This window comes from Catharus ustulatus, chromosome 5 (assembly GCF_009819885.2).
Source record: "Catharus ustulatus isolate bCatUst1 chromosome 5, bCatUst1.pri.v2, whole genome shotgun sequence".
NCBI lineage: Eukaryota > Metazoa > Chordata > Aves > Passeriformes > Turdidae > Catharus > Catharus ustulatus.
Window position 1 is genome coordinate 50,023,710 of NC_046225.1, and position 17,565 is coordinate 50,041,274.

Sequence of the window (17,565 nt, forward strand, 5' to 3'; positions counted from 1 at the left end):
CACATCTGCTGGCTGCTGGGCTGTAGAAGATAGTTCTTGACCTGTATGTAAACTATGTTTTTTCTGCAACATAGGGAGATATGCAGCCTTTACATAGCCTTTTAAATATTTTTTGACTACTTCATTGTAGGGGTTACAATCTACTCTCTGATTTTTGTACCAATTTTAGTTCACTAGTGCTATGAATTACCAATGAGGAACAGTTTTGTTCTGATCAGTGCATGAGTATTGTGCAGTTTTAAGTTAAATCTTCGTGAAATAAATGAGTTTTGTTTTACAAGTTGACCATGTTCTTCCACATTAATAACTTTTCAGTCCTCTCAGGTTTAGCAGTGGCAAGAAGGCAGGTTAATTCCATTCAGTCCTTTTTCATAAAGAAGACTTGATAAAACTGATTTTTCAAATTAACTATAATGTGCAAAATCATCTGTCTTTTCTCTGAAGAATAATAGCAATATAAAAGGACTAGAGAATCCTAAACTGACAGATATTACAGATTAAATTTTCTGTCCAATTTTTTCCCATTCACTTCAGGTTAAATGACTGTGGTAGCTTGAGCATCACCGAATTTATAGAGTGAAGGAATAAATTAAAGTATGTCAGCAATAGTCTGACAGCATGCTGCGTGATTAGCATTTGGGTCACAAAGTGGTATAACTTGCTGAACTTTTTAGAGAAATTGTCAAGTGGCAGCAAGTGGTAACAAGATATAAATTCCCAATGTTTTAAGTGAGACTTGGAAAGGTCAGCAGTAAAACTTAAATCAGATTTCTGAAGAAGTCAATGTGGTTTCTAGAAGATTAATTTATTCTATAAAGTGGGATTTAAACTGAGCAGTACCTTAGCAACTGTATATATTTACATGTAGATAAGGTCACCTTATATCTGAGAAACATTCACTTTACTGATAATTCTGTATAATTATAATGATTTATCTGCAGCTCAGGACTGGTGTTAAAATTTACATGCGATAATTTTAAATGTAAGATAGGCTGTCTTTTTCCTGAGGTGCTAAAAATAATTATGCCATATGTTCTGTAAGTGTTAGGAGAGGCTAAGTTTTTGCAAAATATATTTTGTCTGCAGATTTTCATACTCTACTGTATGATAGCTGCTTCCTTTTCATCATGCAGGCTAGTAGATACCAACAGTGTCATGGCTGATTCCAGGCCAAATCCACTTCTTTAATTCATGGGAGTCTGAAAAATAGCAATTAGAGACTTGTGTTTGCTAAGGTGTCTCGATACTGTGTGACTCAGCAGGAGTTTCTGTGTGTGTGGTTTTCCCTGCTGCACAGACCTTTGAAAGCCCTGGGGCTGAGTCCACTTAACTTTGCTCTGCCACCCTTTGAAGCACTTTCAGAGATGGAGATTCTTTACTGGAGGGGTGAAAATGGTGAAGTCTGAGGAGGTCTCAGTAGATGTAATTGCTGCCTCTTGTCCCTTTCACACAGTGGTTAAAATTGCTTGTTCTCTTGTAGCAGAAGGAAAATCAGAGCTATGTCGATCCTCCAGAACCCAGGTGACAGATTGCTGACAGCAGAAGATCTGGCTTAGGGAGAGTCACTTTACTTTCTCTTGGGAAGCCTCCTACAACAATTTTATGAGTGTGTATTTGTCGAAGCTGTGATGTGCTGTTACTAATATTTCTGCCATGGCATCTCCTTTGCCTGTCACAGTGGAGTGTAGGTCTGCTGATCTGTGCTAAGTATATCACTTTGTGTCGCTTTTAATTCTGGAGATGTACTTAATGGTGTGCCACAAAGGGAATAGTTTAGTTTGCCTAAGTGTGATTCAGCCTGAGGTGGGAGAAGTGATTTACTTAAGGATAAGGCTATGGATTTCTGCTTGCTAAATCTGATTCAGAAAAAAGTTCTTCTCTTCCTTTCCTCCCATGTATCTTCTTCCTGATTCTTTTGGGAGGGATTTTTTTTTTATTTACTGGGTCCTCATTATGTAAAAAAGTACTGCAAAGTTTTTTAGTAACTGCCACAGTGAAGCAACAACCTTCCTGTATCACCAACTCTTGTTTTCTGAAATATAATACAGTTACAATAATGTCATTTCAAATAAATACTGTTCTAGAAAGCAATCCATGTCACCTGAATGAGAACTTGCCCTGTTTATGTCTTTGAGCTTGTCATTGAATGGTTAGTAAGAGAGCTACTTTAAAAAAAAAAGAAAAAAGAAAAAAGAAAATAATTCTCATAACAAAAGTGTATTTGTGTGGGAATTTCAGTAAATATACGTGCCAGACCTGCAGCCATTGCAGAGAAGCCAGCTACCAAACATTAACCTATTAATTTTTATTACGCTAATGTTGCTAAATATTATGAATCTGTGAAGAAATTATTAATTTTGCTCCTTAAAATATTTTTAACCTGATAGTTAAAAAAAAATTCTGTAAGTAAAATCATCTGCTCATTAAAAAAAGAAAGTTTAGGCAAGAAATTGAACTGAAACTACTTCAAAGGAAAATCCAGATACAACATTTAATATAATTTAAGCAATGTTTGTCACCAATTTAGAAAAAAAAATTTGCGCTGTGTTTCAAAAACATACCATAATATTTTTTAAAATAATTTTTGCTAAAATTCAAAAGCCAAGTTAAATTTATGTTCTGTTTTTGTGTCCACTTGCAGGAGTAACAACTGTGTTGACAATGACAACACTAAGCATCAGTGCTCGAAATTCACTCCCCAAAGTAGCATATGCAACAGCTATGGATTGGTTTATTGCTGTTTGTTATGCATTTGTATTCTCTGCATTAATTGAATTTGCAACTGTAAATTATTTCACAAAACGAGGATGGGCCTGGGATGGAAAAAGTGTAGTGAATGACAAGGTAAGTCCTAAGGAAATGATCCTATTTCCAATCAATTACCTAAACCAGCTCTAATAATATTGTTTTGATATTTTGCAACATACGAAAAAAAGGAAAGATGCTTTAAATCAAAAGAATGTATATGTAATTTCTGTCCTGAACTGAAATATATCTGTCCTTATGTAGCTAATCTCATTTGGTCGCACTAATCCATATCTGTCTAATGTCTGTCTTGTTTTTTGACTCCTCAAATACAACTGTTTATCTGGTCATTCATAAAGCTTAATCCAGATTATATTGGTTGACCACTTTTTAATTATTTTTAAATTCAATTGGGTTGAAAATAAGAAAAAAAAAGCAGAAATACGTATATTAATTTTCATGGTATGTGAGGTTTATTAAAAATTAATATCCATTTATTTAAGTACTATGAATAACAAAATGTAGAACTTCTGAACACTTCCCTAATTCTGAAAATTATCCCTAATGATAGATAGACATTAATTTTAAAACTACTTTGGATAGTCGATGTACAAAATTCTTCACCTATGATATAGTGATGCTTTGAGTACACAGAAAGAGTCATGGCTTAATTTTCTGGTTTTTATAATGGTGTAGCCATGATACAATAAAGAAGTTTTAACCTGCTAGAATTTCTTATTTCATGAACAGAATGAGCTGTTGACAAACCTAAATTTGGGTATTTGCAGCTTGGAATTGTAGAAACACAGAACAATTATTAAAGCTCACTCATTTTGACTGACAATATATTTTATCCTTTTTCCCTATCTTAGTCTTGGATTTTACCAATGAAAACAGACTTCTTCTGAAAAAGGCACAGATTTCTGTGATTCTTCTTAAAATAGGATAGAATTTTATTTGCTTCCTAAATGATGATAGTAAATGTGAAGCAGGTTTCATTAACTGATTTCTCATCATTTTGAATGCATACAAAAGCAAAATGTTCAGTTAATAGTAAAGGAGAATTAGGAGAAATGTTTGTTCTTCTTAATTCCCTGTGACTTCTGGAAGGGCATGAACTATCCATGACTTCAGGATCTCTTACCTCCTGCTAGAGGTAAATCAGGGGAAGTTTATCAACATGTCATGAGTGAAGCTTTTCAGACTGGCACACTGCCCTGGCATTGTAGCAATGTAGGGAGCCCTTATGAACTCTCTGATCTTCCTCTGGTTATTCCTCCCAAGTACTACAGTGTTTCATGATTTTAGAAGTGGCAACTCCTTAACAGCTAGGCAGTATTTCTTCCCTAGGAGTGACAGTAGTATCCATTACATTCTAAGATTCATATACCATCCATCTGTCCAGTTCTCTACTTTCCTCAAATTGACTTAACAAAAAGCTAAGCTTTTAACATAGTCATAGTTCCTTGTACAAAAATATGGTTCAGCTTTATTGCGCAGGTCTCATTAATGGTACTACAGATACCTTTTAAAAACACACTAATTGTGTCTGAAAGGAAGGACTTATAGATGAATTAAAGTGTTCCTCTCATAATTTGATTTGGTAATTTGCTCTTTTTTTAGCTGAATGCATCTGTACACCTAAAGCCAGGCTTACTCTTCACCAATTAAAATGAAATATATTTCCTCAGTGACAGTCGTCTGAGTTCACATTTTATGGAAATTCTTGTCTAAGTGTTGTTGACATGGAATTTGCCTCACAGAAAAGCAGCTGCAGGAAAAAGCTATATATTTGATCAACTATTTTTCCCTAGTCAATAAGGAAGAATACTGAATTCCCAACTGATTCCCAGATTTCCTTTTTATGTGACACTATCTCCTAAGAGAAGGTATTTTGGGCACAACATCTACCCATGAAGATCTTAGCAAGATTTTTAGATGGCCCAGATAAATATCAAATTGGGTGTAATTTAAAACCAAAATTGCAAATGGAATAGATGCCTCCCAGTGGAAGTAAAAAATTGAAATTCAGCTATATGAAAAATGTCACAGGAATTCCTTTACTTGTATCACTTCCATCAGATTAAAAATCAAAACAACCAATACAACAACTGATGATTTTTATATGATCCAGAAGTTAACTATTTCTTCATCTGCTTAATTCTGTATTTTGTGGAAGAGATGGACTAAATCTAAATCTAATATTTATTTGTTTGTCTCTAAATTACATACATATATTTTAAATTCATTATTTTATTGTATTATGTTTTATATATGATATACATTATATTTTTGTATATGTAAATAACATACATTGCTTCCTGAGAGACTGCCTTCCAGTCTTTTCTGTAGGTTATTAGAGATTCCTTAGTCTGAGATTGCTGCAAAAGACTGGATCAATTTACATCATCAGAGCCTTATTGCCGAGCTAGTCTGTGAACCTATGTACTGGTCTGAAACCCCAAGCCTGTATTCATTCCCTGTACATCCCTGTGCCCATGTGTACACATGTACTCTCCATTGAATGGCCCCGGTTGAACTTTAGCCCTTTGAAAGCATACACAATCCCATAACAACACAGAATTGGTGAAGTTGGAATTGACCTCTGGAGATCATTAAATTTATCTCCCCTGGTGTGAGCAGGATCATCTAGGGATGGTTATTCAGTGTCATTGTACAGATATTTTTTTAATATCTTTGAAGATGAAGATTCCACAACCTCTCTAGGTAACCTGTGCCAGTGCTGGGTCTTAGTAAAAATTGGAGGTTTTTTAATATTAAAGTGCAATATTCTGTATTTCGTTTTGTCCTCATTGCCTCTTGTCCTTCCACTGGATTTCACTGGAAAAAGTCTAATCTTCTTTATTCTCAGATGTTTGCATACATTGATAAGACTCCTCCCTGAGCCTCCTCTTTTCCATATTGAACAGCCCCAGCTCTCTTGGCCTTTTATATTTCAGATGCTTCAGGCTTTAAATCTGTGGTACTTCACTAGACTAGTTTCATTTTGTCCATGTCTCTCTTGAACTGGGAAGCACAGAAGTGGATCCAGCACTCCAGATGTGTCTCCTCAGAGCTGAGTTAAGGGCAATGATCCCTTCCCTTGGCTGGCTGGCTGCACTCTGTAATGCAGCCCAGGAGGCTGCTGACCTTTGTTTCTGCCAGGGCTCACTGCTGACCTGGTGTTCAACTTGGTGGCCACCCACACCTCCCGGGCTTTTTCTACAAAGCTGCTTTCTAACCCATTAGCCTCAACCTGCACTGGTGCATAGCTTATTCCTCCTCAGGTGCAGGACTTAAATTGCCCCATTCTGAACTTCATTAAATTAATTCCATCCTACTTTCCTTATCTTCTGCAGCTTTTTGGGTTCTTAGTCCTGTTTTCATCATTGGTATGCATTTTTTTAACCAATAATTTATGAAAAACAGAAATAGTGTTACGGCTAGATCTCAGCTCAGTTCTAAAACTATCAATCTGGATTCCTTCTTTTACTTAATTGCAATCTCTTCCTGACTTCTATATATGTGTCTCTATGTATATATTGGTGTAAAAACATTTCTAAAAAATGTATACCCTTAACTGAAATTAATTAATTTATTAGTGATATGACATGCCCAAATACTAGTCATGCTAGTTTTACATGAGAAAGGTGGCCCAATTTTAATTTTACTAGAACGATGGGTAATCTTCACAGAAAACATTGTAATAAACTTGCAATTCTGTTGTAAGGAGAGAGATGCAAAGCCACTACAGAAAGGCCAACCCTTTTCCAGTTATGCTTGCAATCACAGTAACAGAAATTTCCTCACATAACTTCAGTAGGGTGTTTGATGGTGCAAGAGCAATCTTATGTCACCTCAACCTTCTTTTTGGATAGACTGGAAATGTTTTTATATCTGAATTTACCATCATGGTATTTATTTTAATATGCTCACTTCTTTCTTTTACTTTTGAAATTGTGTTTTATTAAGTCTATTCTGGCAAATACACATGACATATTTAACTTCCTACTGTCTTCCAATAGAAAAAAGAAAAAGCATCTGTCATTAAGAAAAACAATGCCTATGCAGTGGCTGTTGCCAACTATGCTCCAAATATTACCAAGGACTCAGTGCTACCAACCATCTCCAAGAGTGCCACAACTGCAGAACCCAACAAGGCAAAACCAGAAGCGAAGCCACAAGAAGCAAAGAAGACATTCAACAGTGTTAGCAAAATTGACAGAATGTCTAGAATAGTGTTTCCAGTCTTATTTGGTACTTTTAATTTAGTGTATTGGGCTACATATTTAAACAGGGAGCCTGTCTTACTTGGCTTTGCGCCATCAACCTAAAAGCTGACTTGCACTGAGGACTTCAAGCATCATTCTAATCAGATAGGTTGTTCGCTATGTACAGTCCGACTAATAACTGCTAATCTGTGAACCATTATGTACAGTGTGTATATAAATGTCTTGTCTGTGTGTCTCCAAAGGAGGGACACAGTGTTAGTTCATGGGTCTGTAAACAGATAGCACCCATGGCAAATACAGCCAGCTCTTTAAAAGTTAAACCCAGGGGACTTCTGTTAAACTAGAATTCAAATATACAGAATTATATTCTCTCCGTACAATGAGATGAAGATGTGATCCTACATAATTATTTAGGAGCAGTATTTTTTTAATTTAAAGTTAAAATATTTTTCTATAAAGTGACTAATTCTACTTTAGTGAAAGAAACTGTCATTTAAAAAAGTGATTTTTTTAAAAGGTGAAATTGTTTCATACAATAGTAGTACCCATGTACATAACAGAGTACGGAGGTCGTACAGTTCTGCTCTTCACAAACATTCTGGATAAAAGTTAGATTGAAGAGGTAGTAAACACTACTATATGGCAAAAGCCACAAGTTTCTTACTTCTGTCCTCTTTGCAGCTGTTAATAGATTTGCCTAATTGATTTCAGGGAAAAGGGTTAATCAAAATCAATGTCAACCAACTTCTGCTAGTGAGATACTTATTTTTTCTCTGTTTTATTTATTTGATATTACTAAGCTGGATTGTCTGGTTCAGCAAAACTGGATTTATTTCTTTTTTTAAAATTTTTTTCTTAATTGAATAATTTTAAGGTTTACAGAATGACTTAGAATTTTTTCACATTTAAGTTTATTAATAATATAATATACTTTTTTTCTTTGCTTAATGTTTTCCTAAAGCCTGCCATTAAAATATTTACCTGTATTTGTCCCAGGAAGCACTGTTTTCAAGGGAAAAAAGAACCATGATTTAAGTTCAGGAATATATCCATATAATAAAATTTACTGCTGCTTTTGTAAATTGCAACTTTACATTTCGCTGACATAACTTTACAACAACTTTGTATACTAGAAATGATTTTGCTAAGATTTGAATGTTATTTTTTTAATAAAAGGTCATGCATCATCAGTAGGCATCAGCTGTATTTCATATACACAAATGCAACAAAATTGGATCTGCCATTGGCAATTTTATAAGAACATTTAATACTATCAGTAAAATTGTTTTTCTTCTGAGCCTTTGCAAAGATTCTTTATGCCCCTAAAGGCCTGGTAAATCATAGCATAAATAATAATTGTGTACTGTATTTAGATTTTAGTATACTTGGCCAATCAAAAATATTTTGATTCACACATACATTAGCAGTTATTAGTTGACCTTTAAAAGAGATACACCTTTATGATGATGTCTTCTAGTAGAGACATATGTAGTCGTATAGTGTCATTTATTGCAGTTTTGTACAGTAACTTGAGTATAGTGCATAAAATAGATATGTTCAGAGTTTAAAAAAAAGTTGTACAAATATTTCTAAAATCAAATAAAAGAGTATCTTAAGACATGGAAGTGTGCTAAAAACAACAAAGAGAAACACCGCTTTCTTTTGCTGTTTTATTTTCTTGCTTTTTCTTTGCTTTTGATGTGATTCTGTTTTGTACTTTGTGTGACAGTATAGATGCCAAGGTCACAAATGCATATTATAAATAGAATTAATAGCTGGGACAGAGTTGACATCAGTAAAATAAAGACATTTAGCAGGTTATGAAAGAAAGGGAGAAGCATGGGCAAGGTGTGTATCCCTTGAATTCCCTCTAATTAAACTGTCAGACTAAACCTTTCTCATCAACAGTAGCTTAAAAATGAGCACTTTATTCAGAACATTAAAATAAAAATATCCTTATTTTCATATATATTTATATGTAAATGTAGATCTTCCATGTAACATGGAGATGTGTGCAATAGTGTGATTATGAACAAAAGGCTAGAAGGCAAGCAATAAAAAAAAAAGGTTTTTTCATGGTATAAGCATGCATTTTTAAAATGTTTAATTTGTAAATTATAAATTTTCCCTTCAACATCGCATTGTCCAGGTATGAATAAATATATAAATATGTAGATATGTATAAATAATTGTAAATATTAGGACTATAGAAAAATCCCTTCACTTTTAGCTCAGTTTTTGGCAAAGGGCTCTGACTGTATAGTTAAATGGAGGCCCCTGCTAAAATGCTCTTGGACTTGAATAGCTTGATTATGTTTTCTGTGGCTGAGGTCTCCTTCCTGTGACCTAGTGAGAGTTCTTACCTTCTGTTCATGTGGGCAAGATCTAGGGACTCCTCAAACCTCACCGGACTGGGATATTGGAAACAGAGGCTTGTGTTTCACCCTTGCCTACATCCCAGGTACTCAAACCCTTTACAGTGTTGAAACTTTTGTGTATTTCTCCATGCACGACACTCTATAGTCGGAACTCTCCTCATGCCAAATATGAGTGTGCTCAGTCATGTTGAATCACCTTATAAGGAAGGATTTTGCATCCTTATCCAAGAATGGGACCTCCTCAAAGGCTTTTAATGGTGGAGTCTTCTCCGAGACTTCTCTAGAAAATAACATCTGGGTAACTCAGAGCTGCATGCAAAAAGCATATCTTCAGTTTGCACAAGAAGCCCAATGCTGTCTCATGTTAGTCAGCCCTGCTGCTACCGCTTTTGTTGGTACAACTATTTTTTCATTCACTGACCCTTTTTTCTAGACTTGCTTGAGTCAGTAGAAAAAAAAAAGGCATTTATCACACGATAGTTACATTTATTGCCCACTTATATAGAAAAGTAGGCATACCGTATAAACTCAGTGATAAAAAAACCAAAACATTTTAAATATTTACATGCAGTTATTGTGGGAATCAGTGAGGCTTTTAAATGGGCACGCTACAGAAAATTTAGTTAGTTGGTCTACATTAAAGCCATCTCCTTCTGTGGTAAGAAGGAATATGCTTTACTGTTTCACTGCTGAAAAATTTACAGTGGCCCAACATAACTTGCAAATTTGTACGACTACCAACTGGATAAGTGAATATAAATGTAAAGATTTAAGTGAATGGGAGCAATGTGCAAGGAATGCCAGAATGCAAGAGTTAGGCCTTATTTTCGTTTAGGAGTCCGTGTCATTTCATTTAGTATAGAATTTGTGTCTGGGATTTTAAAGCTAATGTCACATACTATGTGCCAAATACACAGAGGTTTCCTATAATTTGAGTAAATCTTGCAGGTCATAAATACTTAATGTGAGGAGTACGAGTGAGAAAATTAAAGTAACTTCTCTATCAAGGACTTGCACATGGAATTTGCCAGTGAATTTTTTGGTTGACATATTAATCTCATTTACTTCTCCCATTCTTCTTGGGCCAGCGTGTCATACTTTATCACTCAAGAAAGTAATAAAATAAATAAAAAGATAAAACACTGTGGTAAAGTTAGATTGAATTACAGTAATTCTAAATGAGGTTTATGAATAGGCTTCCAGTGTAGTACTGGGGCACATATTTCTGGATGCATGCGTCAGTTAATTTAACAGTAATTTATAAATCAGCATGAAAAATAGAGATCAGCACAGTTTATCAGCAGAGTTGTCTGCTGGAGACTTCATGACAGAAGAGTAGCTTTGAAACTTCTCAATTATGCTGTGGCCAATTAAATTACCTCCACCTGTCATATGTGAGCTAATTCTACTTGTAACTCCTGCATTGTTGAGCAATCTTTGAAAAAATAGTATGGTAGGCATTCTGAGATATGAGATTTAGTTTGGGAGACTACTCATACCACTAAGATTGTTCTAAATCGAAGAACCAATTTGCCCATACAGTCACAGGAAAGAGCATTTAGAGACTGATCAGGAGCCTTACTGAATCACCTTCCCTTCCCAGTGGTTACAGATAACATACAGGGTGGTGAGACTTTTCAAAAGTAACCAAAAACTGCCTGCATGAAATCAACCAGAAGCAGCAGGCAGGAGGTAGGGATGTATGGGGGAGGAAAGGAGAAAAGAGCGCACACAAATGGCTTTGTTACCATGGTAGTGGAATGTGAGATAACTGAGGAAGAAGTCACTGAGGGAGGTAATGCGTATTTTTGTTTCAGCTTCAGGTCTGAGCCTTCACTGCCACATGTGAGTTGTGGACAGTAACTTCTAGAGCACATAAAATGGAAATACTTGCATAATTCTAGTGAACTTGAGGGACACGAGTTGTGCCTTTGAAAGTGAGAGGCCTCTTCTGACTGCTTTGTGAAAACCGACCATGCAATGCTGTGTGTCTCCTGCTGTTTGGAACATCTTGGGTGGAAGGAGAAAAGAAGGTTCAGAAATTAAGTAGAATTTTGCTGATTCTACACTTTGTTTTCTTAAAAAGCATGGCTTTCACTTAAGCACAGAGAGTCAGCACTCATCCTCCATACCGCTCATTCCTATTCTGAAAGCTTAGTAGTGCACGGGTTTTGCCTTGGCCTTCACAAAATAGATGAAGTCTATGCTGCTGAATGTTACCACTCCTAACAAATTTGTATGAAAGATTATTTCAGTGTGGGTATGAAGCTATCATTATCTATGCCCAATTATGTGCAGACACATAATGTTAAAATTTATAAAGCCTTGTAATGAGTTTTAAAGTAGAGGAAAAAAACATTTTAAAATAAACCCAGTAAATGAAATAGCTTCATTTAAAAAACACAGTTTGACAATTATACAAATGTCTAAACATATCTAAATAGACTCTCTGAGTGTGGTATAATTTCATGTCACATATTAAGTTTTTCTCTTACACACATTTAAATGCTAAAATAATTATGTGAATTTATGTAAAAGTCAGATCACCCTTCAGCCTTGAGTAAAGTGAATAGTTCTTTATAAAGCAGTGTTAGGATTCCTTCCATCTCATCCCAGCAATTGTCAGCCTCCTGCTAGAATGCTCTTAGTGTGCAATATAAATTCAAGCTACATCCTTTAAACGTCTCTTCTTTTTTTTCTTCTTTTTAGTCAAGGAAACATCCACCTCAATCCACCTCAATCCACCTCATCCATTTCTGTAGATGACTCAAACTCCCTAACAAAAAGAACTTTAAATTATTTTCTAAATCAAATTTTTAGTTACGGCCATCTGAGAATCAGTGAGAGACTTTAGTAGTAGAAGTTAAAGGCTCAAAACTTTGTTACAATGCATGGCATATGTTAAACACATAAATATTTTTTCCCTCTACTTTAAACCACTTACTTTTCCAGATTTAAGTCCTTCTAGGTGAATCTTTTAACACATATTTTTGGGGTCTGTGACTATATCTTACTGTCCGAGGATAAATTTTGAGGGCTTGACATCTCTGATGGAGATCAGGGCAAAATTTGCACTGAAATTAAAATAAAACTGATTTACATCATCATCATGTTCATCTCTATCAATGAAGTCAGTCAGGACTTTTATAGAAAAGGAATTCACGTAACTACACCTGGGCTCTCCTTTGGATATGGATTGTCAGTTCTTTAATCCATGAAAATAAGCCCTTAAAAGAAGTGTCAACCATACTGAAATACAGGACTTATATCTATTTTTTCTTGATATTTATTAATGCCCTTTAATAATATTGTGAAAGTGCTATAAGTTAGGAGGAGGTGACAACACTAACAAAAAGGAATTTGGAGGATACTTTAAAATATGCAAGATAATGTATACTCTTCCTCTAGTGTTGGAGTCTACATAAATATATATGATTATATTTTTATTGTTGGATAATTCCAAAGTTCTATTTTGCTTTCAAATTCTTTACATAATGTTGTGAATACTTCACTCGATAAGGTGTTCTGGAGTGTGTCCTTATGCATTCAAGGTTTTTAATGATTACAATGAGTGCTTTCATCCATCTGATATTAGAAGAGGTGAGCTTCAACAGCTTGAAGTGCTACATTTGTTTTCCAATACTTTATCCATCAAACTATGCCATTGAGGATGGATGAAAATAGCGAATGGAACAAGATATTAGTTTGATGAACTGCTTTTGATATTCTTTATTAGATGTTCATTTGGGCTGAATTTATCAGTTTATAGGCTACTGTAGCTTAGCAATAGCACGGAATGCAATGTAGTACTTTACATCTATTAAAATACATATGCACCGTATCTATAAACTCTTTAAAAATCACTTCCTAAACTTCCCTTTACCCTCTCCCCTCCAAACAGTCACTTTATTAGGAAACATTGAAGGCACTTTAATTTTAATGGAAGTGATTACACTAAATGCTGTTATACTTGATTAAAAAATAGTAAAAGTAAAGTGGTCTCTGATTCATACATGGTTTGCAATTTCTCAGCTGGGCTGGAGTCAGAAAACATTTATGCATCGTATGACAAATCTACTTTAGTGAGTCACTTAGGTGTGAAAATGTATAGGACTTGGAAAATAGGCACTCCCAGTATATTAAAAAGAAATAAGGGAATGGGAAGAATGAAACCAATAATTTTGAAATTATACACCAATCAAATATGCACAGCAAGAAACTGCATGATAAATGTAAGTATACTTAACCTTGAACATCAATGTCATATAAAATCTTCTGGGTGACAGTTTACTTATTTAGTAGGTTTCATAGTTATAAATAATTAAAGAAGATGATAATATTCTGTAATTTGTGACCTTGTTTTAACTGGGAAAATTGTTACTTTTCTAAAATGTAAAAGAAATAACTGGATTTATGTTTGAATGTGTCACTGCTTGCTGTTGAAGAATATTTATTAACCACATGCAAAATATTGCTTAACATTATCTTTTTGTACTTCTTATTAAAGTTAATTTAAATATAGCACATTTTGTATTTTTGTTTTTAATGCTTTGACAGCACAAATATTTAATTCCCTTCATGTATTTTCTCTTAGGACTTGTGTGTGGGTTTTTCATTTTCTTCTTTTTAAACAACCCATTACAGCCTGTATGTAGGTGCTTTTTTATTAAAGACAGTATTTCCCAAAGGAAACAAACAATATATTGGAAAGAAAATATTCCTCAGCTTGGTGAGATTTTAACAGATTTCCTATTTATACAATGAGAATACCCTCATATATTCATATTAAAAATGGCAATGTTTCATATTTTCTGAAAGTTATAAAACATGTTGCTGCTGGGTACACGCTAACAACCGAATGATGTGGACCATAAGAAACCTCCTACCAGACAGCTTAATTTGTCAGAGGGAGTATATAGGGTAACAGAGCTTACTTAGAAACAAACAAAAGACTATGCTGTTATAAGGTGTGGGTTTGGGTTTGGTTTTTTTGTTTAAAAATGAACGTTCTGATTCCAAGTCTTTCAATGGGAAAGCTATAGATTTTTCTGGGATGACCCTTTATTTTCCTGTAAAGTCACATGTTCTCACAATAAACACATAAATGTTCTTCATGGATGATGAAGAACATGACATTCTTCGTCCAAATTGGAGAGACGTGGATTTGAGATTTGGATTATATGATGGGTATTGGGTATATGATGAGTATGACTTGGCTGGATGGACACAGACAGAAAGTTGTGGTATATGGCTCAATGTCTAGGTGGTGGCCAGTGAAAAGAGGTGTCCCTCAAGGCTCTGTTTTGGGATTGATACTCTTCAATATCTTTATCAAGCACACAGAAAATGAGGTCCAAGTTTCTCAATGACACAGAGCTAAGCAATGCAGGTGACTCAGTGGAAGTAAGGGATGCCATTCAGGGGACCAGGACACACTTGTAAAGTGGGCCCATGGGAACCCCATGAGGTTCAGCAAGTCCAGGTGCAATGTGCTGCACCTGGGTTGGGGCAGTCCCAGACTGAGAGAAGAGGTCATAGAGAGCAGCCCTGCAGAGAAGGGCTTGGGGGTTCTTGTGGATGAAAATGTGGCCATGACCCACCAGTGTGTGCTCACAACCCAGATGGTCAATGCCATCCTGGGTTGCATCAAAAGTAGCTCAAAGGAGGGGATTCTGCCCCTCTGCTCTGCCCTGGTGAGACCCCACCTGAAGTACAGAGTCCAGGTCTGTATCCTCCGCACATGGAAGACATGGACATATTGAGAAGGTCCAGAGGAGGCCATAAAAGTGCTGAGAGGGCTGGGACATCTCCCTTGAAGCAGGCTAAGAGAGCTGGGTTGTTCAGCCTGGAGAAGAGAAGGCTTTGGGAAGATCTCATTGTGGCCTTTCAGTACTTAAAGGGGGCCTGTTAAAAAGAGGAGGAAGGACTTTTTACATGGGCAGATAGTGATAGGAGAAGGAGCAATGGTTTTAAAGTAAAAGGCAAGAGGCTTAAATTAGATATTAGGAAGAAATTTTTTACTCTAAGAGTGGTGAGGAATTGGCATAAGTTGCGCAAAGAAGTTGTGGATGTCCCATCCCTGGAAGTGTTCAAAGCCAGGTTGGACAGGACTTTGAGTAACATGGACTAGTGGAAGGTGTCCCTGCTTATGGCAATTTATGGAGTGCTGAGGGCTTAATAGCAATGCAGAGAATGGTCTAAAATATAGTATATCTTTTCAGGAAACTCTTAATCCAAAAATCAGACTATAATGAATAAGGATTTAGTTTCATCAATGTGCTTTATGTATGGATAAGAAGCAAACAGGGCCCTGAGTAATATTTGCAGAGTTCATATGGGAGAAAAGAACCATTTAAGTAGATCCAGCGTGGAAAACATTTTGAACATTTTGTCCTGTGCATTTGTGGTGGATAGGAGTCAAAGATGAATATTCATAACATTTTAAATATTAAAAGCAACTCAGCTTTCAAGTTCTTTGCAGCTCTTTTGAGACCCTGGTATTACTTATTAAAGAGAAAGGAATTTAATGTCTCTTCAACTTTCCAAAGTTTAGCATCACTTTTTGATAATGCTGGACATGAGTGACAAATACAATGAATGTGACAATTTTATGAAGATTACTGGTTTTTGTACAGCAACATATTTAACTTCTACACTCCTCTCTCTCCCACCACATCAGTTGTTAGTATTGGAGGTAGTAAGAACCAGTAGTAAAAATTGCCCTCAAGTTGTGGCTTGATATAGTGCTCTTAAACCTTTCTGATGGAGCACATTTTCCTTCAAAACACCTTTCTGTTATTCCTTTCTACCACAGCCACCTGACACTAAACAGGTTAGTGTTCTCAGAAATGACAGTGGTGGGAGTTTAGAGTCAACCATGCTACAATATTCATTATAGGCAGAGTTCATCTGTTTTTACTGTAGATTGTATAGGTTGTATAGAAACTCTTTAGGTCAGTATTTCTATTTTTAAAAAAGGAATTCTGACAGCATTAATACATTAGAACAAGTGTTCAGTAATGAGCCAGTGATCAGGTGACACTGGGAACATAAAAGGCTAGATCCATCTGGCAACTCTGCCATTTACCAGTGAGAGTAACTTCACACCTCACACGAAGACACAGTATTAAACCCCACCAAAAAAAGAGTTGAAAAAACCCAGGGATAACAACTTCCTGGCTGAGGTGGTGGAGGAGTCAAGGAGCCCATGCAGCTCTGCTGCAGCTCGTACTTACAAAAGGAATGTACAGGATAGTGATGTGCAAGCCTTGGATGACCGTGAGATGAAGGTCTTCAGGATCCTTAGAGGAGGCAACGAGGCAAAAAACTGGATACCAGCCCTGAACTGCAAGAGAACAGACTGGCCCTGATGTCTGCACAGTGCTAATTCCATTCACAGCCCCAGGCAGCTGAGGGGTGGGCTTGAAAGGGTCCCTTGGTAGATGGTTCTGGGGACAAAAGAGGTCCAGAGCATCTGGTTGATTTTCAAGCACATTTTCCTCCAGCCTCAAGCAAAGTCCAACTTGGTAAGCAACAAGTCAAGCCAAAGTGGCAGGAGGCATCTAAAGATAAGTTTGCCTTGACTAAACTCAAATATAAAAAAGTAGAAGCAAGGCTGGATGACCTGGAAGGAATGTAGAGACACTCCCTGAGTTTTTAGAGACACACATGAGAAAACAAAAGTCTGAGGATGGGAAGAAAAGCAAATATTATTCCTACCTTCAGAGAGGGGTAGAAGGAAGGTCTGATGATCTACAGGTCATCTTTACCTTCGATTGGTTTCCTTGTAATGAAACAAATACTCCTGGAAAACAATTTCAAGCATTTTAAAGACAGCAAACCTATTGAACTCCATGTGTGTGACATTACATGTGAAAGTCTGGCATCAAGACTGTATCTTCTCCTGCAGTACTGGAGTATAACATTACTGTTAGGGTGCTCGGATTTTTTCTGATTCTGCAGATACTTTTTTTCCTACAATAAGAAGTTTAGAAAAAATCAGCTTTATCCCTCTTGCATTCCCACAACAGCCAACACAGTAGGCAACTCTTCACCATTGCCCCCTTTCTTACCTTGTGTGCTGATGTCTCATTTTGCCTTAGAACAACAGTTGCTATTCCTTGCAGCTACAAAGAAAGCCTCTGAAATGTGCAGTCAGCATCAGAAGATACAGCACTCTGAATCTGCAGACAATCTGACTCAATAGATCA

General features: G+C 36.0%; 1 protein-coding gene across 4 annotated transcripts in view; it reads left to right on the forward strand.

Moving 5' to 3' along the window:
* GABRA2 (gamma-aminobutyric acid type A receptor subunit alpha2) overlaps positions 1–13,876 on the forward strand; it is a 70,287-nt gene extending 56,411 nt beyond the window's left edge. For all 4 annotated transcript variants that reach the window (XM_033060458.2, XM_033060459.1, XM_033060456.1 and 1 more), the window contains exons 9-10: positions 2,642–2,844; positions 6,771–13,876. In XM_033060458.2, coding sequence (XP_032916349.1) covers positions 2,642–2,844; positions 6,771–7,079 — 512 coding nt within the window. In that variant the 3' untranslated portion in view covers positions 7,080–13,876. The remainder of the gene's footprint in view (positions 1–2,641; positions 2,845–6,770) is intronic.
* Positions 13,877–17,565: the final 3,689 nt, after the last annotated feature.